At 46.6% G+C, this 25062-nt stretch overlaps 1 protein-coding gene across 1 annotated transcript; it reads left to right on the top strand.

Annotated features, from left to right (window-relative positions):
* Positions 1-1007: 1007 nt before the first annotated feature.
* LOC139763265 (uncharacterized) lies at positions 1008-21794 on the top strand. The gene is made up of 2 exons (XM_071689210.1): positions 1008-1118; positions 20669-21794. The coding sequence occupies exons 1-2, from the start codon at positions 1026-1028 to the stop codon at positions 21146-21148; spliced, it is 573 nt and encodes a 190-aa protein (XP_071545311.1). The 5' UTR covers positions 1008-1025; the 3' UTR covers positions 21149-21794.
* Positions 21795-25062: the final 3268 nt, after the last annotated feature.

Raw genomic sequence — 25062 nt, 5'->3', positions numbered from 1 at the left:
AGTGGATGGTTGGGTTCACAGGAACCAAGGGGACCAGGTTGGCACCAAAGTGCTTCCTAAGGTCTAAGGTTCTCTAGAATGAGAGGGTTTCTAGAGTGAGTCCCATGGGTCTTTAGTAATTCTGTTCAGTTGGTTCTCTAGAATGTCGGATGTGGATAAGGTTCAGTGGATCCAAGTGAATGATTCTACAAGCGTGGGTATGGGTGCGAACGACGAGGGAGGCGTGGGTGGTGTGTGGTGGCAGTGTTGTTCGCTGGTAATTGTGTGAGTCGGGTGGGTGCTCGGCCCAGGTAAAGCTGGAGCAGCAGCACCTTCAGGGTAGACACGGTCTTCCGTATTGGTCTTTCCGGTATCGCGCGACCTTGGCAGCCGCCCCTCTCATCCCCTCTCCTCCCCTCCCTCCTCACACCTCAGTCATACTCCAGTTTTATCCTTCGTTATCTTCATCTCTCACACACCCCCTCCCTCTCTGTCTCTCCCTCCCCCCGTGCCAACTTCACAAGCAGATCAACCTTGAACGTACCATCATTTTCTCCAGTGTGATATACCAACCGTGCCAGGAAGATTAATGACTCGTCCTTGACTGATGCAGAAGAAGAAAAAAAAGATAAGTATTGGAGTTTTGATTCTGCGTCTTTGATTGCATTTAGTTAATTGAATTTCCGGAAATCTGGGAAACTTATGACTTTAACTGGCAAGTTTTCAGACATGCTGGATTTACCTTCAGCTCTGGCTGTCTCTCGATGTTCTTCCTCTCTTCCACGAGTTTTCGTCTCACGGTATTATAAAAAAAAAAGTTAAATAATCCCAGCGTTTATACGAACTTCAGTGAATTATATAGAATAGTATTTTGTGAATGTTGTCATCTGACGTCATTCCGGTGATTACCTTACACAGTGTTAACGATGGTACGATCATTTGTCATCTTTCAAGTCAGTTCGTCGGTGAGTCGGAGCGAACGAACGCTACTGACACTGAGCGAAGCGGAGATCTTACACAATGGCTTTGGGTTATACATAAGCGAGATGTTGAGCGAGTTCGCCTCACTTTACTGTTGGCAGTGCGGAGGTGCAGAACCTCCCTCCCCCCCACACACACATAGGATGAAGCCTCTGCATGTGAGTGTTGACACGCCTTTCAGCTCTTCATTTCTCTCTCTTTGGACTCTCCTCCCTCCTGAGGGCGAGTCTCTCGACCTACGAACGTCTCTCCCGAGTATATGTATGTATTTAAGAGACGATTTTGAGATAGGTCAGGTGGTAAATCAGACATCTTGTTGAAGTAGACGCTATGCCATCACAAACTGGTGAGTTTCATTCGATGAGTCAGTCAGTCAGTGGTTCGTTCCAAGCAAAACCTGGTGCTTGCGATTTCCTGCTTCTAATAAGCGACTTTTACTTTCTAAATGAAACCCGGAATGATACATGAATCTGGTTCACTTGAAGGCACGTCATGTTTCCGTGTACACCATAATTCTGAACGAGTCTTTATGTATGTTGAATTGTTTATAGCTGAGTGAAGCGAAGCTTTCGAAGCATGTCGTTTGCTTTGAACTTTGTTATCCTTTTAATTCGCCACATGAGGAGCGAGTCTGATGTCGTAGTGGATAATTCAGATAATTGTTTTTTTTCTTTCGTTCGAGGCCTGTCTACTGTCTGGGGTTTACGTGGATAGTCGTTCGAATCTCTCTCTCTCTCTCTCTCTCTCTCTCTCTCTCTCTCTCTCTCTCTCTCTCTCTCTCTCTCTCTCTCCAAATCCATTACGACAGTGTGGTATCGCGTTACCACGTAAAGAAAAGGTGTGTGTGACGTGCAAGGTCCATCCAGCTCCGGAGAACACGACTTCTGAGCATTTTCTGTTCTACATCGAGGCACAGAACACGTGCAGCATCCACGAATGGACGTGCACAGCCATGGTCCCTCGGGACACGTCCACGGGTGTCCGAAGGAGCGTCATCCAAGCGCGGTATATAAGATGTTCATCCACATACGTAGGGAAGAATTGAGAGACGTGAGCCATACAAGGATACCTGCATCAGGGTGCGTTGAAATCTCCCTTCACAACATCAGGGGCGGCGGGGTGTACCGCGCTAACTCCTCCTGCCTCGCGTCTTTGCCACATTCTTCCTAATATTGTCGTGTTGGATGCGGCGACGTGAAGGTAAAGGCAGAATCAGGAAGGACTACGTACTTTCGTGAACATTATTAATGACGACTGATTATACTGATGAGTAATGGTAGTGATTACTTGGATAAGATGAGATTAAGAAGGGTAATTACGAATGATTAAATTGATAATGTGGGTAGAAATCACTGGCTTTTGATGCAGAAAATGAATGAGATTGATTGATAATGATCACATTGATGAGAAGGGTAGACATTACTCGTATATGATTATATGATTGAGTAACGAATATATCAAATATGATTAATAATATCTGTGACAAAGGTAATGCTTACTCCCGATTAACTGTGCGAAAAAAAAATGGTTGTGATTAATGTAATGATGTATAATCATAGGAATTGCAAGGGTAGATAACAGTCAGTGATGGTTCTACAGACGCAAAGAACATGGATTAATCATAGATGATTACATTAATTGCAAGGGTGCAGGTTAATCATAGGTAATTACTTTTATGACATAATAGATATTAATCAAGAATTATTTTGTTAATGAGAAAGAGGAAGGGATATCGTAAATGAGGAATAACACTAATGAGTTTAAACTGGTTCATAACCTGGTACCTGGTCATCACCTGGTGCCTGGTTACTAAGCCAATTCACGGTCATTACCTGGTATCTGGTCACTTGCTTGGTTCATGGTCATCACTTGGTACCTGGTCATTAGCCTGGCTCCTGGTCATTACCTGGTTGTTGGTCATTATCTCTATCGAATCAGGGCCTGGTACCTCTGCTTTACCTGGTACCTGGTTTGTAGGCTAGGTACCTAGTCAGTCATTACCTGGTACCTCCTCACTCGACTGGTACCGTAGGTGTGGATCCCAACCCTGAGCCTCAAAGAGATTCACGGAAGTGATCGGCCAGCTCGGGCAACCTTAGTGGACAAAAACACCGATTTCTCTCAGCCTCATCCAATAGGTGTAACAGTACTTACACTTACACAGCGCCCACAGCCCTCCGGAACTCTCTCTCTCTCTCTCTCTCTCTCTCTCTCTCTCTCTCTCTCTTAGAAGAGAAATGAAAGAAGGATTTATGTGCAAGACATTTGACTTCAGCTGTGAGAGAGTCCCTTGCTATTTCAGATAAACTTACAGGCATTTCCCTTTTTCAGTCATTGATGTATTTTTTCATTCTCTGTCCACCGATGTACGTCGTAACCCTGCTACTCTCACACATGGACTCAAAGAGATCGCAGTGGCTTAGTCTTGTTTCCATTTTCCCTCCACTCTTCAGTTGGACTTGAACCTCTCCTCGACCTTCCTCGATATGATCTAAGACTGTTCTGATACCTGATGCTCTCCTCTCCTCAACCTTCCTCGATATGATCTAAGACTGCTTTGATACCTGATGCTTTCCGTACATCCATATATCAAAACCTGAACTTTTAGAATTTTGTAACTCCTTGTATTAGTCTCAGAGCTTTCAACCCAGCTCTCTGTATCTTATTCAATAGATTATCATATCTGTATCCACGCCCCTGTACCACTATATCCACGCCCCTGTACCGCTGTGTCCACGCCCCTGAACCGGTGCATTCACGCCCCTGTACCGCTGTATCCACGCCCCTGTACCGTTGTATCCACGCCCCTGTACCGCTGTATCCACGCCCCTGTACCGCTGTATTCACGCCCCTGCACCGGTGTATCCACCCCCTGTACCGCTGTATCCACGCCCCTGTACCGCTGTATACACGCCCCTGTACCGCTGTATTCACGCCCCTGTACCGCTGTATCCACGCCCCTGTACCGCTGTATCCACGCCCCTGTACCGCTGTATCCACGCCCCTGCACCGCCAGAGGCTGACTCACAGTTCACTTTCCTGATCTGGGGATGTATTTTTAACACTAATGTCTCATTTCCCAGAGTAATGTGACATTCTCTCATTATCTCGCGTCCCTCCGTCACCGTGTACACACATCCACTCAGTACACATCGTCTTCCCCGAAGAACTGTGACTCCTGAATGATTCTCAGGAAGACGCAAAGGTCCTCCTCCGTCAGGAGTCTGTGTTGACTTTCGTCCGGCTCTCCACTTGCCAGCCAGACACCCCCACCCCCCTGTACAGTCTCTCTCTCTCTCTCTCTCTCTCTCTCTCTCTCTCTCTCTCTCTCTCTCTCTCCCAAAGTTACTGTCAGGTGTCTGCCTGCCCATGAAATCCCCCAGGTGTTCTTCGACACCCCGAGAAGTTTGTTGAGTCAGGTCACTGGCCACTGATGCTGGCAGTGGTGCCATAACAAGACCCTGAGCGTTGCGGTGCCCTTCGTGCCCACATTCCACTCAGTGTCTGCAAGAGATGTGCGTCTGATTGAATCTAATATCAATATTCATTCAACCCAAAATTCTACCTAATTAAACCTAGTATCATTGAGCTGGCATCAACACCAATTAAACCAGTTACTAAAGCCAGTTAAAAAGTCAGAATGAAAACCATTAAACCCAGCAAGCAGTTCGTCAGTTTGGTAATCCTGGGTTGCTTGGTAATGCCACAGCCTTATGGCAACTGTTGCCTGCGGCGACCTGGGAACTAACACCTTGTGACAACTGTGTTTCAGTTTGGCAGTAGCGCAGCGAGCTGGCACCACCGCACCAATGTAAACATTGCAGTTGTGGCGTAGGCTGTTTGTCAGCCGCGCAAGGTGACGTGGGAATCCAAGGCAGAAAATGAATACAAAAGGTTGAAAAAAGGGTCTTGGTGTTCTTTTTAGTATGTTTACACCTTGGATCATTATTGACCCGCTCAGTTACGCCTTTATCTATTCACTCGTTTCATATTTTATCCATTTCGTCATTTACTGCAACTTGCGTACTTGAGATTTATATTTTTTTTGATCTCTGAAATTGCAAAAGTCTTACGTTCCGGGAAATAAGGCGTGATTTGTGGTTAGAGGCTATTTTTTTTTCCTTTTCTTTTTGTGTCCAGAAGCCGACTCGTGTTGCAAGACTCAGCTGAAGTAACTCCAGTGGTTTTTATACATGCTCTCTGTGACCTTAATTCAGGGTCTTCTGGCTCCAGGGAAAATCCAATTTTCTCAAGACACGATTCCCAACAAGAAGGAAGGGAGTGAAATCCCCCTCAGCTGTCTGTTCCTTTGAACTGGTGGTATCACAGTGTTACCAGGGGTTGGCTTCACTCTCTCTCTCTCTCTCTCTCTCTCTCTCTCTCTCTCTCTCTTTCTCTCAGGGGGCTTCTTGAACTGCTGGTGAACGATGTCGTTCCGTCGGAGGCTCGAACCACTGACCTTGGGAAGGGAACGCGAAGAAGCGAATTTGGTAAGAGCTTCAACACTTTTTATTGCTGACCCACTTCGTTCGTACTCCAGAAATTGCTCCCACCGTAAAAAAGATTCAAGTACCCTGGAAAATATTGTTCTTCTTGGACTTGTTTTTATCCTGAGCGGGACTCTCGAAGGAGCTCAGGTCCCGGGGTAAGGTTTGGTACCAGCCAGCCAGACCGGTCTTTATGCTTAATCATGCGCTGGACACCTTCTTGCCTCAAAGTTTTGCTTTGGGTACCAGTACTGTCCTTCCTGAGAAGCTGCACCAGTACTGTCCTTACTGAGAAGCTGCACCAGTACTGTCCTTACTGAGAAGCTGCACCAGTACTGTCCTTCCTGAGAAGCTGCACCAGTACTGTGCTTACTGAGAAGCTGCACCGGTACTGTCCTTCCTGAGAAGCTGCACCAGTACTGTCCTTCCTGAGCAGCTGCACCAGTACTGTCCTTCCTGAGAAGCTGCACCAGTGCTGTGCTTACTGAGAAGCTGCACCGGTACTGTCCTTCCTGAGAAGCTGCACCAGTACTGTCCTTCCTGAGAAGCTGCACCAGTACTGTGCTTACTGAGAAGCTGCACCAGTACTGTCCTTCCTGAGAAGCTGCACCAGTACTGTCCTTCCTGAGCAGCTGCACCAGTACTGTCCTTCCTGAGAAGCTGCACCAGTACTGTGCTTACTGAGAAGCTGCACCGGTACTGTGCTTACTGAGAAGCTGCACCAGTACTGTCCTTACTGAGCAGCTGCACCAGTACTGTCCTTACTGAGAAGCTGCACCAGTACTGTCCTTACTGAGAAGCTGCACCAGTACTGTCCTTACTGAGAAGCTGCACCAGTACTGTCCTTACTGAGAAGCTGCACCAGTACTGTGCTTACTGAGAAGCTGCACCAGTACTGTCCTTACTGAGAAGCTGCACCAGTACTGTGCTTACTGAGAAGCTGCACCAGTACTGTCCTTACTGAGCAGCTGCACCAGTACTGTCCTTACTGAGCAGCTGCACCAGTACTGTCCTTACTGAGAAGCTGCAGCAAAAGATGCATTAATTTTGTACCTGTGTTTTTACGACACCCCCTGACGAATTTTCGTCCGTGCGTATCTTGTCTTCGTCTGGTAAATCGATGGCATTTTTAAACCTTGGTCAGGAACATCACAGCTTCAAGGACAAAGCTAATAAAAGACCAGGTAATGCAGTCACTTCTCGATCCATCTAACGGGTTCACCTTGTTAAGTCTTCGCCTTAGAGGAGGAGGAGGAGGAGGGGGTGTGTAGTGTGTGTTAATGACGCCACACATCCCAAGACTTCCTTCCCACTTGCGTCTCGCCAAAACCCAGTTGGAAGTCGTCCCACCGCAGGCCAAAGCGTCGACTGGAATGGGATTAAAAAAAAAAAAGAAAAATCCCCGTGGCGCCGCTTTGATGATTTTGATCAAGATGGTAAAATCCTGGCTGATTAGCGCCTCTGGTGAGGGATGTTGCTTCTGGTGGCCTTGAGGATCCTGCCTGGCCACGGACCTTGCCCGGGTGATGATGATGATGATGATGATGATGATGATGATGTTGAGGGAGGGCAGGAAGGAGTTAACGTATCCGCTAATTAGACGAAATATTCCGAACCTTCGAAATGACGTTGCAGCTGCGAGACATCTGATGTGCAACAATAAAAAAGAAAAACTATTTTTTTCTTTTTTTTTTTACGTAATACTCTTAAGTTCCTCTTCAGTCTACTGATCATAGATTGTCTCTTTGTGGAATTAGAATAATATCATCGTCGAATCTGTACCAGATAAACAGTCTCAATTATTATACCATTGCGCCCCCTGAGACTCGAACCCAGACCTTTGAGGACGTCAGGTGGGACCCTCGACCGAGCAATGGTGAAATTGTCCAGACTAATTTCCATGTGAACATTCCTTGTTCTGATGCGTCATAGAAACAGTGTTGGATGAATAGGCGAGGCAAGAATTTCGAAGGACAGACTAAACTATTCCCAATCATTTTCGGTCATCTTGATCAAGGTCTCCGGTACTACACGTCAGCAGCAACAAAAAACTGGCTCCGAGAACGGTTTGACAAAGAATTTTTACTGTCGTATGAGACGGGTGTGTGTGTGTGTGTGTGTGGGTGGGGTGTGTGTGTGTGTGTGTGTATGTGTGTGTGTGTGTGTGTGTGTGTGTGTGTGTGTATGTGTGTGTGTGTGTGTGTATTGGTGGGATTTGGGGGACAGAGATACGAGGAAAAGGAAAAGGGTGGGGTGGTGAAGACAGAATTGGAACTACGGAAGATAGTTGTGGACACGGAAGAGGAGCGGAACGTATGTACGTGACGGGAGGAGGGAGGTGGATAGCAGGAGAGAGAGAGAGAGAGAGAGAGAGAGAGAGAGAGAGAGAGAGAGAGAGAGAGAGAGAGAGAGAGAGAGAGAGAGAGAGGTGCAACCAACCATCGTACCAGTTCTTGCGGGGAATTACCGGAGACGTCCTGACGCCGATCCCCCCCCCCAAACTGGTCTTTCCCCCCGGCCCCCCCCCCCTCCCCTCCCTCCTCCGGTACCCCCGACCCCTTGACAAGGAAAATACCCAAGTTTTTCCAGCCTCGACCTGGCCACCCCTTCCAGACTTCCAGTGTGACGAAACCTCGACCACACCTCCATATTTCCAGTATGATGACACCTCCAGACTTGCAGTGTGACCACATCTCCGTATTTCCAGTGTGACAGAGGTCGTACTTGGTTGGTTTGTATCTGTGTATCACGGCTACCAACAATGGTACGTAGAGGTATACTTGGGTTTACCTAGAGCATGTCTAGGGTGTGTATAGGGTATATCTCTCTCTAGGGCATGTAGAAAGCCTACTTCAAAGGCTGTGTGCATAATTTGTATACTCAGGTTATATCCATGGCACATACTTCGGGTATGTCTCAGCACACTTAGAGGTCAGACTAGGGTGTTCCTGTTGACCACACTCCAGTTGCTCGTATCGCCCAGGCGGTGGTGCGCAGACCCAGCTACAGAGACCGAGGAAGTTATAACAAGGTCATCTAGCGTCCGCTGCCAGAAAGGTCACCACCGTCTTAACAAGTTCCCGATTTGTGGTGTTGTGGTCGGCGCCACGTGTGAGTGCCTTGCCTCCGCGAGCCTGGTTTGTCGTTGGCGTTGAGGGTGAGGGAGAGAGAGAGAGAGAGAGAGAGAGAGAGAGAGAGAGAGAGAGAGAGAGAGAGAGAGAGAGAGAGAGTATGTGGTCTGGGTGGGGGGGCGGGAGGTGGAGGTTTACAGATGGAGATGGTCCTTCGAGAGGAGAGGCCTGACTGAGGTAAGCAATCTCTGGTCGTCTGGTGGAAAAGTTATGTCCGGATAACGTATTGGAAAACCCTCGAGATTGAAACTCGTGTGATTACTTCTTGTATGTGACGGGGAGAGAGTTTTACGCCCTTGTTAACCTCGTATATATATATATATATATATATATATATATATATATATATATATATATATATATATATATATATATATATATATATATTTTTTTTTTACCTTGTATTTATAGATATATCTTGTATGTATACCTTGTGTAAATATATATATATATATATGTTTGAAGGAATAGTGGTTCCAACAATGTTGTATGGTTGCGAGGCGTGGGCTATGGATAGAGTTGTGCGCAGGAGGGTGGATGTGCTGGAAATGAGATGTTTGAGGACAGTGTGTGGTGTGAGGTGGTTTGATCAAGTAAGTAACGTAAGGGTAAGAGAGATGTGTGGAAATAAAAAGAGCGTGGTTGAGAGAGCAGAAGAGGGTGTTTTGAAATGGTTTGGGCACATGGAGAGAATGAGTGAGGAAAGATTGACCAAGAGGATATATGTGTTGGAGGTGGAGGGAACGAGGAGAAGTGGGAGACCAAATTGGAGGTGGAAAGATGGAGTGAAAAAGATTTTGTGTGATCGGGGCCTGAACATGCAGGAAGGTGAAAGGAGGGCAAGGAATAGAGTAAATTGGAGCGATGTGGTATACCGGGGTTGACGTGCTGTCAGTGGATTAAATCGGGGCATGTGAAGCGTCGGGGGTAAACCATGGAAAGCTGTGTAGGTATGTATATTTGCGTGTGTGGACGTATGTATATACATGTGTATGGGGGTGGGTTGGGCCATTTCTTTCGTCTGTTTCCTTGCGCTACCTCGCAAACGCGGGAGACAGCGACAAAGCAAAAAAAAAAAAAAAAAGATATGCCTTGTACATATACGTTGTATGTATATGTGATATGTTGTACATTAACCTGCACAGTGGTAGTGATCATGTTACACCGGGTCACCAAGCTTTGTGTAGCTTTGCCCAGCTTATGGGTTAATCAAGCTGGTAAATGCTGATTAAGCCGATTCAGTGTTCGGTGAAGCATGCTTGAGTGAGGATCTCCAGCTTAAATAAACAAATAGACAGCTTAAGGAAGGCATCCATTTACCGACCAGACCCTAAGGGGAGGGTGAACACCTGGGTTGGGTGTGAGCCGACTGCCGCGCTCAGTCGTCGGAGCCATGCCGGCCGGTGCCGACCCAGGGTCAACAACGCTAATCGCGCTACACCACGGAAGCCCGCCCGCGCGCGCGCACGCGTGTGTATGTGTGTGTGTGTGTGTGTGTGTGTGTGTGAATAATCTGAATAATCCAGAGATCAATTGTTATTCCCATCTTATCTTTTCCACCAGCGCTGAGTCTTTATCTGCATGCCTCGCACTTCCCGTTCTCTGTGTAGGGGCGGGAGTCGAGTGTGGGTTTCCGTCGGTTGGTGCACACGTGAGCCAGGATGTGAGGTGCGTGTGTCCCTCCCTGGTGAAGGCCGTGAGGAGAACGCTGCCCTGCCCAGGTTACTGATACCGTTCGATGTCTGGAGCCTCGAGGCCAACGGGAACGGACGGTCACTGTTGAACGTAACAGGAGGCTAACGGGAACGGACGGTCACTGTTGAACGTAACAGGAGGCTAACGGGAACGGACGGTCACTGTTGAACGTAACAGGAGGCCAACGGGAACGGACGATCACTGTTGAACGTAACAGGAGGCTAACGGGAACGGACGATCACTGTTGAACGTAACAGGAGGCCAACGGGAACGGAGGGTCACTGTTGAACGTAACAGGAGGCCAACGGGAACGGACGGTCACTGTTGAACGTAACAGGAGATCAACGGGAACGGACGGTCACTGTTGAACGTAACAGGAGATCAACGGGAACGGACGGTCACTGTTGAACGTAACAGGAGATCAACGGGAACGGACGGTCACTGTTGAACGTAACAAGAAGACGAATGGGAACGGTCAAGTCGCTCAGTTTAACGTAACAGGGGGAAACGGGCAGCCACTCAGTTGAACGCAATATGGACGAGAGAGAGAGAGAGAGAGAGAGAGAGAGAGAGAGAGAGAGAGAGAGAGAGAGAGAGAGAGAGAGAGATAATGTGGGTCATAAAGCCAAAAGACCAAGCACTTATCACACTGATAGGGATGGGGGGGGCAAGTGGTTGTGTTAGTGGCTGATCCACCATCACCACCACCACACTCCTCACCACCACACCCACTCCACCACCACAGCCACACTCCACCACCACCACCACACTCCTCACCACCACACCCACTCCACCACCACCACCACACTCCACCACCACCACCACCACACCCACTCCGCCACCACCACACCCACACAGCCACCACCACACCCACTCGTGATCCCACCGACCTTCACCTGAAACATGCACGAAGCGACCATGAAACACCCAGTAAGGAGCCACACACAATACTTTTCACTTACGAGTTCGTCGGCAGGTCAATATTTCTTAAATGAAATGCAAGTTTTTTTTTTTGTCGTTGGCATGAAATCCAGACACAGAAAGAAGAATGTATTCAAAGGTCAGATAACGCTGCAGTCTGACACACTGTGTGACACCCGATGACAGAGTCATATATGATGTGAGAACGTAAAAAAAATAGATATATATAGATATTTCTCCTTGAGGAGTCTGTACGGAACATTCTCACGAAACCTCTGATATTTCCGTGTCATGCTGTGGCACACGGACGCACGGATGGACGGGAGAGGCAGTGGACGCCTCGCTCCCCGGCCGGTGATCGGCCTTGCGAGAGGGGTGGGTGGGAAGCAATGAGTTACGAATAGCCAGGAAGTCCCCATCACGTCCCCCTCACCTTGTGGTACCCTTAGGACTCCACGCCTGACGCTGCTGCTCTCCTCCACCACCTCACCTCCTCCTCCTCCTCCTCCCTCACCACAAGGGGTGGTTGTCATCTCCTCTCCTGCATGACTTCGACTAAGTACTCCTCGTCCCTGGGCGTTGAGAGAGTGATCGAAGGGTAAGAAATACGGTGAATGCGACCACAAACGTCAGAGGAATGAGGGGGAGCAAGCAGGGCCGCTGATTTCTGCATGTTACAAGCCGTGACGAGTGGGTGTGACGAGGCCGGTCGTCACACCTGGCGGAGCTGGCTTATGATACGGGGTGAGGAGGGTTGGGGGAGGAGAGGACCTCGGAGGAGGGTGGGGTGGTGAGCTCGGGACACCGGGAAGGGACACTGGCTGGCTGGTTGACCGACTGAGTCTCTCTCTCTCTCTCTCTCTCTCTCTCTCTCTCTCTCTCTCTCTCTCTCTCTCTCTCTCGTCATGATGTTATTTTCTCCCTGCTAAGATCACAGGCTCTCCCCCCCCCCCCCATCTACTCCTCTCTTCTCCCTCTCCTCCATCATTCTCTTCCTCTTCCTCCTCCTCCTTCTTCTCTTCCTCTTCCTCCTCTTCCTCCTCCTCCTTCCCCACTCTCGTGTCCTCCCTCACACCAGTTACGTGTCGCAAGGCAACATCACCCACCAGGGTCCAGAGGTCTCCGGCCTGTGCCTGCTGCCCACATCACGTCCAGGTGTACGTCAGCCAACACCACTTGCTCCTCCCAGTATCTTGTGCACCGACTCGGAACATCTTTTGGTATTTTTTTTTTTAATTTACGTTTCCAAGACATAGATCCGTGATGACGGATGTGAATGAGTTACTTTATGATGCTGTCATCCGTAATGATGGATGTGAATGAGTTACTTGATGATGCTGTCATAAAGGTAAAGGAAAACACGGATTGTCGAAGCGTCAAAGACCTTCGTATGATTACATTGTCAAGACTCAGTATTACACTCAAGACTGAGTACTGACATTGTAATATACGAAAGCGCGTGATACTTCGTAATTCCATTTCCTTGTGATGTTACTTGCTTCATATATATATATATATATATATATATATATATGATATGTGTGTGTGATATCTTCATTTTCTTATCAGCTATCGTATTGCTATGATAGGTTAAACCTAGATTGTTCTTTTGTTCATTTATGGCATCAGAGCTATGATTGTATCATCCATCTTTGAAAGTTATTGGTCGAATGTGTGATGATGATCTAGGAGAATCTTAACAGGAGATGAAACTGCCGTATTTTAGTAGCATATGAGAGGGATGTCTGGCAGTACACAGAGTCTCCGCCAGGGGAGGGATGTCTTGTAGTACACAGAGTCTCCGCCAGGGGAGGGATGTCTTGTAGTACACAGAGTCTCCGCCAGGGGAGGGATGTCTTGTAGTACACAGAGTCTCCGCCAGGGGAGGGATGTCTTGTAGTACACAGAGTCTCCGCCAGGGGAGGGATGTCTTGTAGTACACAGAATCTCCGCCAAGGGAGGGATTCTGAGAGAGACGGTTTGCTTGACGGAGCAGAGTCGTGACGGTAGAGCGACGTGTCCAATCTGGCGACCATTACGTCATTGTTCAGCCCTGGGAGGCAAAAGAGGCCTGACAATAGAGGTCCCCCCCGGGCGGGTGGGGGCATGATGGGGCTAAACCACCAGGTACTTTAAGTGTCCTCTGGTGCATGAAGTGCAGAGGGGAAAAGTGTCTTGTTGAGAATAGTTGTGTCTTTGTAGCACAGGCCCTCGACGTGTTCCAGATGTGGGCCAGCGAATGTGTTGCCTTCTGTGTTGGACAGAAGTTGCTGGAATGGTCCCTTGTGTGGTAAGTTGCTGGAATGGTCTCATGTCTGGTACGTTGCTGGAATGGTCTCTTGTGTGGTAGTGCCTACCTACTTGTGGCTCCTGTAGAGTTAACAACAATGTACACTCACACACTCGATCCACAGTACCTTTCAACATGGTTACTTAAGAGCACTTATACACACAAGAGTCTATATATCGATCAAACGTGTGCTTTCAGACACCAAAATGAACTCCCCACTTACACTCAGACTTTTATCCGTTTAACTTTCGCTTTTGTCGTAACATGGCACGCCCTAGTACGAGTAGGATGAAAGAGACGTAGACTGCAAGAAGAAGAATGAAGCCATTTTACTGTTCCTGAGGTGTGTGAAAACCTGGCTCTTAAAGACATAAAGGAAGAAAGAGGAAAAGACAAAAGGAAAGAAGAGAGAGAGAGGGAACTCCACAGCTTCGCTGCTCGAGGAAAGGAGGCAACATAACGGTCAATTCTCGTTTGGTTGTCCTCTACACAGTATTTTTTTCTTTACGTTGGAGGCTCCAGTCATGGACAAAAGTCCTCTTATCAAGGCCGGTCCGTAATTTCAATTATATATATATATATATATATATATATATATATATATATATATATATATATATATATATATATATATATATGGAGAGAGAGAGAGAGAAGTTAACGAGAAAGGAACAAGAAGAGACAAGGGGAAAGTACTTATGAATTTTGGAGGAAGTGAAAAACTTGTCTTCTTTATGATGTGGCAGGTCAGTTACTGGAAAAAGACACGAGAGGGTAGAGAGTTTCAAAGCTTCGAAGTGGAAGGAAAGAAACAGTTATCAAAACGGCCCATTCTTGAGTTACCAAGAGCCACACAGTAATCATGTGACGCCGCAGCTTGCCGAGTATTGCGTGGTCTAGCTAGTGGTGGGGGGCACACAAGCAGCCAGCTCTCGGGAGCAAAAACCAAAGTCATACCTACAGAAGAGGGAAACAAATGTGTGTTCGTGTGTTTGCCTTTCGGAACTGGATATCTTACAGAATATGCACGTAGCACGGATTATGTAGACACACACACACACACACACACACACACACACACACACACACACACACACACACGAAGGCCAGAGATCAATAAACCAGCCTTACAGGTAAGACTCAATTTTGTATGCCGTACGCTGGGCTGGAGACTTTAAAAAAACAGCTGATATTTACAAGGGAAATACAGTGTTCTTTTGTACCCAGTCGGCACAGAAAATTTTGTTTGCATTGTCACTCGTGAAAAAAAAAATAAGATGGGTTGTCTTCTGGATATTTGACTATTTCTTCAGAGCATTTTGTAAGAGAATTTTTCCTTTCCAGATGACCATCTCTCCTCAGTAGTGGGACAACATCTTCTAAGCACGTCCGCTTCTTGAAGAGAGATAACTTTTCCCATTTAAGTATCGCAGCATTCCTCAAGATACGATAACCCTACTTCAGTACGATAACTCTTTCTTAAGGCCAATAACTTCATTAGTTAGGTACGATAACTTCCCCATTTAAGTATGATAATCCTCCCTTTTGAATACGATAACTTATTTTATGTACTATATCGTCCTTAAAGACTTTCTCTTCTAAGCACCAGAACTTGGCTCCAACAGTAGAAAAACGGGATTTTTTATTTTAATCCAGTGATTTTTACCTAAAAAAAAATAGGTCCGACAATGATTCCTGCTTGGGAAGAGTGACTTAACTCCCAGAACATAAATTGCTATGCCTGAGTACGATGACTTGCCTCACCAGTAAGCTAAGTTGTACGAGTCACTCTCTCAAACAAGCCATGTCAACATGACTTCTACTCTGCACAAAATGGTTCGCTATATATATAAGAAGGAAAAAGAAAATGGATTTTGGCACATTCGACCTAATGGCTAGGTTGTATAGACGCGAGTGACCTAGACACGGGTTCGATTCGTGACTACGGTACGTGACGTCAGAAGAGGGCGTTCCCTGAACACCTACAAGGGCGGATCCGGGATCTGAAGATCTGCTGGAAGAGTTTAACTCTCCATAACCGAGTTGATTTTGTTTCTGTAACTCCTCGAGTTTATAGGTCTGTTTTAATCATGATTATGTAACTTGCATCACATTATGTGATGTAATATTCATCATAAATGTGTCTCAGAGTAATAATGGTCACAGATATTTCTCACGAATGTTGACATAGTCTGTAGTTGTACAGCACATTGTTAATTATCAAGCCAGAGTCGCATTATAAACCGATTATGTTACGATGTTAGAAAACGTTTTGGTTGAGGGGACCAGAGAAGCTACTTATACTAAGAAGAGAAACCGATTTTTTTTTGGGGGGGAAAACGAGATTTAATATTTCTCGTTCAACGATAATTCTCAGGATTTTGGTCACAGACAGGCGGACAGACACACGTATACACATGACTTCCTGGAATTCTGTGAAAGTTTCGTGCTTATTCTGGCTTCCCCCATACACTACAAGTTCTATGGAGGCTCAGAAGTTTGGTAATATGAAGACACCCTCAACCACCCACCTCCCCACATCTTCCAATAGTTCCTTAGCTGCTGACAAGAGACGCGCGCGTCATCTGTGGTTCTCAGTTTACGTCAACGCCACCAGACCCTGTCATAGCCATCAACACAGACATTAACCTTGGATTGGCGAGGAGTGACGCTCTATAGCTGGCAGACCTACTTAGTGAACGTGGTCGGTCGGTATTACCACTCTTGAGGGGGTCATTTGGATCCACCCCTCCCTCACCTGTGGTGTACCACAAGCCACAAAGATGGGTCTCTGGTGTGCTATCATTCTCTTAAACGATGCTTTCATGGCTGCTCCCACTTGCTGGGAAGAAAGACACCATTGTTGTCTGCGTTGGCAATAGCTCTCCCGACCTCATTCCCCCCCCCTCCAGAACACCTTTAAGAGAACTGAGCTGCGTCACCATCCACAAGACCAAGTGGTCATGTACTACACCAGCCCCCCCCCCTCGCTTCCAGCCTTGCCTCACCCTCTACTGTTTTCACAAGGACCCAGTCACCTCCAGGATGGTCAGTCAACATCATCGCGTCGCTCTGCATCATAAACTGAGCTGTGAGAAAGACTGATCATCGTCAGATCATCCAAAGTGTCGTCTCCACATTCCTCGTAAATCCCCAAACACACACACACACACACACACACACACACACACACACACACACACACAGACTTGTTGCTCCTGAGCTCAAGAACATTTACACATCATTCAGCTTCCTCAGTCTCACCTGGGACCATCCCCCGTTCTGGTCTTCTTTCTTCTCCGCCATACAACTGGAACTTCTGGAAAAAGGTCTAGAAAAGGACATGCAAAAGCATCCATCGTGCCTCTCGTGCCACGCATCCAGAGGCGTTTAACACATTGGTCCTTCCTTCCCCTTCAAAAACCAGCATCTTATTCTTAGTCTCGTTCATTTTCCAGCATCCTCCCCTTCCACACATCATCGAACTAGTCTACCATTCTCCCCAACGCCTTCCTCTCATTTAGCTACCAACATAGCGTCATCTGCATACTTCATCTGCGGCAACTTCCATTCTATTTCTCCACGATTTAAGTATCAGACTACAGTTAACCCACTTGGCACTCATGTAATGCCCCGTCTATGAAAGAAGGGAAAAAAATAAAAGACATCTAAAAATCATGATGACATCATACGACCTTGACGCGCTCCCACATTTACTTCACAGCGCTCACTTATGCCATGGCTTGCGCTCACGCATCTAAGGTATGCGTGAAAACATGATGCGTCTGCCTGCGATTGTAATAGTTCGTCAATGGGAAGTTTCTGCGTCTGGCGACAGGACCGTCGTCGTAGTCGCACAGAGTCGGGAATACCGTCATGCGCTACGACGTAGTAGTGTGTCCGGACACATGAGTCAGAGGGTGGGTGGTGGTGGTGGTGCTTGAGTTACCCCCCCATGACCTTCATATACAAGTGTAAACAAAGCGGATACCATGAGGCAAACAATGTTTGATGCTAACTTTTTCAAGGCTTTGTGTGTGTGTGTGTGTGTGTGTGTGTGTGTGTGTGTGTGTGTGTGTTCCTCCCGTCAAACAAGGGTTGATACTAAGTTATAGGTCTGCAATCACTCGGTCTATTCATATAAAACTTTGCTGTAGTCTCTGATCTATGAAGATATGTCCACTCCTCTGGATCTAAGGAGATTCTTGGAGTTACCAGGGTTTCAAACACGTTCATTATTACATATGAGACTCGGTCCATAGCTGATCATTATTGTGGATGAGTTCTATGTCTGTGTCAAGATGAACTTGGGTGAGTTCTATCTCTGTGTCAAGATGAAGTGAACCAATGTTGTTCTCACTCCCTGTTCCCGGAGGCGTGGTGGGGGGGAAGGTTGCCTCTCACAACCTTAAACAAAAGGTCACGACAATAATACAAAACAAAATCGATCCAAATCAAGTCACTCTTAACATTTCTACTTGGCGAGGTAGACAAGGACGCGAGCGCGACCCACTGATCACTCTCCAACACACTTGTGTTCCAAGGAAAGGAAGGAAACACGGGTAATGGACGCATCGCCGTTATGGAGTAGATAGACAATTTTTTTTTCTTCTCTTCCAGTTCCTTCCAGGTGACTTGCTGGCCATTAGGGTAACAAAGTTTTCCTGGTCTTTTTTTTTTTTCCCCACCCCTCTCGTCGACTTGATTCTAGAACATCCTGGGGAAAAGAGATCACTGATCTTAGGTCTCTTTTACCATGTGGGCACGAGCTACATCATCCTGGGAGACATAATGCAATACAGTCTCTCTCTCTCTCTCTCTCTCTCTCTCTCTCTCTCTCTCTCTCTCTCTCTCTCTCTCTCTCTCTCTCTCTCTATGTCTCTCCACGCTTGCCGTAAGGTACAGGTCACACGCAGAAGGCCGACCGATCACCAACCCCCCCCCCCCCGCAAAACCCCCTTCCCCCCGCGCCAACCAGGTCGTCTACCCCCTCAAGTGTGTGTGTGCTCGGACGTAGACACTCGAGGCGGTAGGGCGCTTGCCACCCTGACTGACTGACTGACTCTCGATGACAAGAACAGTCCATGATAAGTCTCGTCGCCAACTGCTTCAGGAAGGGGGTGGCTCTATTTCCCCCACCCGTCCTCCCGCCCTTCCTCTGGAGAGTTCCACGCAGAGTTAACTCAACCGTCAACTTGACTGACTCCTTGACCTTATTTTTTTTTTTTAGCTCTGGACGAGATGTAAACATGAGATTTCAACGCCGTGACATTCAACATGTTTAAAAGTCAGTCAGCCAATACGAGCGACCAGGGTTATGTCAACACGGGAGGTCATAGAAAGATCCTGGATTCCAGCAGATCACTGAACCTAAGCTGTAAATGATGAGGCATGTTTGCTTAGGTTAGGTTGGGTTGCTGACACATTCCCTTGGTCGGCTGGGGTTCACGGGAAGGTTGACGTGCTCTGGTCAACCCAGAGGTTGGTTGATGGTCAGGATGATCACAGGATCACTCAACCAGGTTGGTTGATGGTCAGGATGTTCAAAAGATCAGTCAACCAACTTTATCTGAGTCCATTTTTTTTTCTTCATCTGTTTATCTCTTGGATGGAGATGGGGGAGCAGGTCTGAGGAAGACATATACCTTATCCAAAGTATTGTGCTGAGGAACCCATCTTCTCCCCCACTGTCCTCTGCACCCCATTCTCACCCCCGTCTCCCACACGACCCATTCCCGAGACCTCACTCTCCTCATGCCCACACCCCATCCACAACACCCCTTTCCACACACCCTCCCATTCCCCTCACTTCCTTCAGCCACGTCATAGAGCTGTGGGGCTGTTATCAAGGCCAGGTCTGGCCCCCGGGAACACTTAAGCCGCAAAAAAACTTTATTTTTAATCATCTTGAGGAATGCCTTGATCAACCCACACTCACCAGCTGGCGTATTACAGGCGCTGTATCCCACTGTATTTACTGTATTTCACCATAGAACCCAGGGCCGTGTTCGGTGTTTAAAGGCTCCTGCCACAGGTGTCCGAGGAGTGTGTTGCAGTGTTGGCAGAAAAGACATTTTCGTTTTTGAGATATTCCAATTGGCGTGGAGGCGTTCACTCGCATTCGCATTTGTTGTTCGTCAGGGACAATGTGTGTGTGTGTGTGTGTGTGTGTGTGTGTGTGTGTGTGTGTGTGTGTGTGTGTGTGTATGTGTGTATTTTCTGGTGTTCAACATCATTCTCTCCGATTGTAGCCCCCCCCCCTCTCTCTCTCTCTCCATCTTTATCCACATTCACACCACATTTCAGTTTCTTCCTCCTATTCTCTTCTCCCTCTTCATCATTCCTCCTCCTCCTCCTCCTCCTCCTCTTCCCCCACGCCTCCTCTCGTCTCTCCGCCGTGCGCACGGTTTCAGAAGAGATTGCTGTGGGGTAAGTTGGCATCCAGAGGAATGGAAAAAGGTTATTGCCATGGTGACCATTTGTTTGGGGTCGCTCTCCTCTTGCTCACGCAATACAGAGCAGCAGCAGGAGGCAGAGAGAGAGAGAGAGAGAGAGAGAGAGAGAGAGAGAGAGAGAGAGAGAGAGAGAGAGAGAGAATTTTCTTCAGATTACCAGGAAGGAGATGAAGAAATGGTTTGGAAGACAGGTGTGGTCCTAAGTTCCCATTGGCTTCAATTTTTTTTTTTCTTTACAAAGATAGTCGTATCTTGAAGTTTCTACGACTTCAGTTATCAGTAAAGATAGTCGTATCTTTATGTGCATATATACGTGTATATGAGTGGATGGGCCATTCTTCGTCTGTTTCCTGGCACTACCTCACTGACGCAGGAAACAGTAGCTTTATGTATCTTTAATGTTGTGGTCCTAAGTCCCTATGGCTTCAGTTGTCTTCATTGATGATGGCATCTTAAACTCGCTATGGCTTTCATCATCTTCAATAACAGTCGTATTTTCATCCAGTTTTGAGAACTGTCCGTCTACTTCCAGTCTGCTTATCCATAAAGAGGTCCAGGTACTTATTGAAATCCAGATCACAATTACGTAGGTCTTTTGTTTATGTTGTAAGTTTGTGATTCGAATTGGTTGCTCGAGAGTAGCATCCTCTCAGAGATTCCTGGTTATTCAGAGGAGTTTATGATTGGTGGCTGGAGTGTCCTGTCTGATATTGGCTTCCTCTCTTCCAGGTACTAGCGTGTCTGGCGCTGGGGTTGGCTGTGGCGCAGGCTGGGGTCCTGCCGGAGAAGACCAGCCTCTCCATCAAGAACAAGCTGGCTCTAGACCTGCCCGTGAAGCAGCACCACGCCAAGGAGAAGACCGAGAGCAAAGCCGAGGTCGTCAAGGTCGTTTTCCAGTCCACCACGACCTCCTCGACGACGACCCCAGAGCCTGAGAAGAGCACGGAACGCCCCCAGTACGTCGATGCCACAATCTTCCGACACCAGTTCACGACCCCTGCCGGATTTGTGACGAAGCTCGAACCCCTGGACGACGTCGTTGGGCCGTCGCCTGACTTCGAAGCGCCCTCTTTCGACGACAGGGCTGACTACGAAGCCCACTTCAGATTATGGGAAGACGTGAGTGGCTTCGCAGGGGAATTGGCGTCTTCAGGAAGGGATCTGAGGGCAGAGTCGTACATTGGAGGGTACAGACCACTTGCATTCTAATTTTCGGAACTTTCTGGAGGAGGTTCTACCAGTCTACACCTTCCGGAGGAAATCCTACCATTCTATACGTTCTGAAGGAGATTCTACCAATGCCAACCTACTGGATGATGTTTTAGAAGTTTAATTCTCCTAGAGGAGATTTTAGTCCATTGTATACCACAATTTTTAGAGTGTAAAACACCATTTGGGTGATTCCAGCACTTAAAATGTTCAGGAAAATTTAATATCTCGCTTCTTCTCGCCTTTAAATTAACTTATGAACTCTTTAAGGTTTTGAAAGTTTACGAAAAACATGTATTACATTGTAATATATATATATATATATATGGTACTCATTATACGAAGTAAGAGATCTGAGGGACATACCTCTGTCTCTTGTCCTGGAGTCTATCAATTTGTCATGTTTTGGGGTTCAAGGCGACGCTGAAACTATTATCTTTTATGTCTTGGTTGTCAAGAAGTGAATTCTTTTGGATGTTCTTATCCTCACTGTATTGTGTAATCCTGTAATTACCCAGGGAAGCGAAATATCTCGTGTCGTACATCATGTCATATATAAATACCAGGATGATAGAACATTTTACTGTATCCAAGGACACTGTCCTCAAGGATCTTTATCTGTGGAATATGAGCATCTAACTGTGAATTTGAGTTTGATTATGAATGTTAGAAGGCTCCTCTGTAGGTGTGCTAATACAGGATGTATATCGTAGGGTGTCATGGTCACGGTAGAGGAATTATATGTAGAGGCAGCCGTAACTTGAGACATGTTTCACTGAATTTGTCATAACAGTTCCTACCGTCTCCTGGAAGCTCCTTATTGATCCTAGGTGCACTAATGAGTTCCCTGGTTCGCTGATGAGTTTCCAGGTGCACTGATAAGTTCCCTGGTGCACTGATGAGTTCCCTGGTGCACTGATAAGTTCCCTGGTGCACTGATGAGTTCCCAGGTGCACTGGTAAGCTCCCACGTACACATAAGTTACCAGGCACACTAATGAGTTACCACGTACAATAATGGTCTCTGACGCCCTTCTTCTATTAAGCATTTGATTATTTTATTATGTGAAATATTGTATATTTGTTTGTGTTTGTGTACACACACACACACACACACACACACACACACACACACACACACACACAGAACACACACACGCACACACACACACACACACGGATATATATATATATATATATATATATATATATATATATATATATATATATATATATGACTTTAGATATTATATATATTATCATCTTTTTTTTACCTTTAATAAATACTGAAGACCCCTGAGTTAATTTCTGTATTCCTTCTTACATATATCTTGTTCAAGGTTGTAGCAAATTTAACATTAATGTGTTTCCTGACTGTCTCGTACAGTAACCTGCTCTTATAATCTGTTGCTTGAGACTGAAAATCAACCTTCGTAAATTCATTTGATTGTAGGTGTTGACAGCGATGAACCGTTTTCCCCATCACCAGTCGGAAGAAAATGTCAGACTCTGATGTTTTACGATGTCAGGAGGTGTCTGTAGGACGTCTTTTGGGTGGCTGATGTCCCTCATACCCTGGGCAATAAGGCAAGAGAGTGAGGGAAGGTGGGGGATGGGGTGTTGGGGTGAAGGGAAGTCCCTGAGAGAATGAACGCGAATAAGCATATGACGGAGAAATTCGTGAAGAATTAGTGGACACAGAGAAAAAAAGGATTAGCTTAAAGAGTTGAGTTTTGGTCATCCAGACGTGGTGCATAACCTTGGCTTCCTCCCCTGAGTTATGTTCATCCAGACGTGGTGTAATCTTGGCTTCCTCCCCTGATTCGTCAGGATGAACTAATTGGCCTATTACATGTTTATAGCTTTGTTTCGCTTTGTGCCTAGGGTCATCTTCTTTTGTCGAGTATTGTTCTTTCTTTGTCAGTGTGTTAGTTCAGTGCGTTGTGTGATGATGGTCGTGTTTGGGTTTTTACCAGACTCATTAGCAGTTGATCAGGGAAGTGGTTAGGTTGTTAACGACTCTAATCTGCCTCGTTCGTGCATTAATAGCAAGATGGAAGTGGCTCGTTGTTCGTCATCTTAGCTATCATTAGTTGTATTCCTTTTGCCTCTGTTAACACGGAGCGTTTCCGTAACTTTGGGTCTTCCAAGTCTCAGTGTTCTCTAACGATGTGTGTGCATCCTTACGTCGGTTGTTCCCTGTTGTCATTCCCTGTTGTCTGCATGGTTTCATTCCCTGTTGTCTTGCATGGTTTCATTCCCTGTTGTCTGCATGGTTTCATTCCTTTGTCTTGCATGGTTTCATTCCCTGTTGTCTTGCATGGTTTCATTCCCTGTTGTCTGCATGGTTTCATTCCCTGTTGTCTTGCATGGTTTCATTCCCTGTTGTCTGCATGGTTTCATTCCCTGTTGTCTTGCATGGTTTCATTCCCTGTTGTCTGCATGGTTTCATTCCCTGTTGTCTTGCATGGTTTCATTCCCTGTTGTCTTGCATGGTTTCATTCCCTGTTGTCTTGCATGGTTTCATTCCCTGTTGTCTTGCATGGTTTCATTCCCTGTTGTCTTGCATGGTTTCATTCCCTGTTGTCTTGCATGTTTTCATTCCCTGTTGTCTTGCATGGTTTCATTCCCTGTTGTCTTGCATGGTTTCATTCCCTGTTGTCTGCATGGTTTCATTCCCAGTTGTCTTGCATGGTTTCATTCCCTGTTGTCTTGCATGGTTTCATTCCCTGTTGTCTTGCATGGTTTCATTCCCTGTTGTCTGCATGGTTTCATTCCCAGTTGTCTTGCATGGTTTCATTCCCTGTTGTCTTGCATGGTTTCATTCCCTGTTGTCTTGCATGGTTTCATTCCCTGTTGTCTGCATGGTTTCATTCCCAGTTGTCTTGCATGGTTTCATTCCCTGTTGTCTTGCATGGTTTCATTCCCTGTTGTCTTGCATGGTTTCATTCCCTGTTGTCTGCATGGTTTTCATTCCCAGTTGTCTTGCATGGTTTCATTCCCTGTTGTCTTGCATGGTTTCATTCCCTGTTGTCTTGCATGGTTTCATTCCCTGTTGTCTGCATGGTTTCATTCCCAGTTGTCTTGCATGGTTTCATTCCCTGTTGTCTTGCATGGTTTCATTCCCTGTTGTCTTGCATGGTTTCATTCCCTGTTGTCTGCATGGTTTCATTCCCAGTTGTCTTGCATGGTTTCATTCCCTGTTGTCTTGCATGGTTTCATTCCCTGTTGTCTTGCATGGTTTCATTCCCTGTTGTCTTGCATGGTTTCATTCCCTGTTGTCTTGCATGGTTTCATTCCCTGTTGTCTTGCATGGTTTCATTCCCTGTTGTCTTGCATGGTTTCATTCCCTGTTGTCTGCATGGTTTCATTCCCAGTTGTCTTGCATGGTTTCATTCCCTGTTGTCTTGCATGGTTTCATTCCCTGTTGTCTTGCATGGTTTCATTCCCTGTTGTCTGCATGGTTTCATTCCCAGTTGTCTTGCATGGTTTCATTCCCTGTTGTCTTGCATGGTTTCATTCCCTGTTGTCTTGCATGGTTTCATTCCCTGTTGTCTTGCATGGTTTCATTCCCTGTTGTCTTGCATGTTTTCATTCCCTGTTGTCTTGCATGGTTTCATTCCCTGTTGTCTTGCATGGTTTCATTCCATGTTTGCATGGTTTCTATGACCTTCTGTGGCATTCAAGACAGTCACCTGCGCCCTACGTACACTGGCGTTATATGGGCGATGTCTATATGGACGTCTGGGACGCAGAACACCATGGAAGGTTCCATAGAGGAGAACTCAGTACTCATGTTCATGATGAGAGAAGAGAATTCGATTCCTTGATGTTTACGTCGATGGTGAAGACGGAACCTTTTCCTTCACAGTTTATGGAATTTATACTGATGTTGGTCTGTCCCTGGATGCCACC

The sequence above is a fragment of the Panulirus ornatus genome, chromosome 46 (genome assembly GCF_036320965.1).
Source record: "Panulirus ornatus isolate Po-2019 chromosome 46, ASM3632096v1, whole genome shotgun sequence".
Classification (NCBI taxonomy): Eukaryota; Metazoa; Arthropoda; class Malacostraca; order Decapoda; family Palinuridae; genus Panulirus; species Panulirus ornatus.
This window is presented reverse-complemented; position numbering and strand designations above follow the sequence as displayed.

What these genes read in the sequence shown, in the direction of transcription:
- LOC139763265 (XM_071689210.1), top strand. Translation starts at nt 1,026, where the DNA reads ATGTTGAGCGAGTTCGCCTCACTTTACTGTTGGCAGTGCGGAGGTGCA. An exon ending in ATAGGATGAAGCCTCTGCAT is followed by an intron (nt 1,119 to 20,668) that starts GTGAGTGTTGAC and finishes CCTCTCTTCCAG; the next exon opens with GTACTAGCGTGTCTGGCGCT.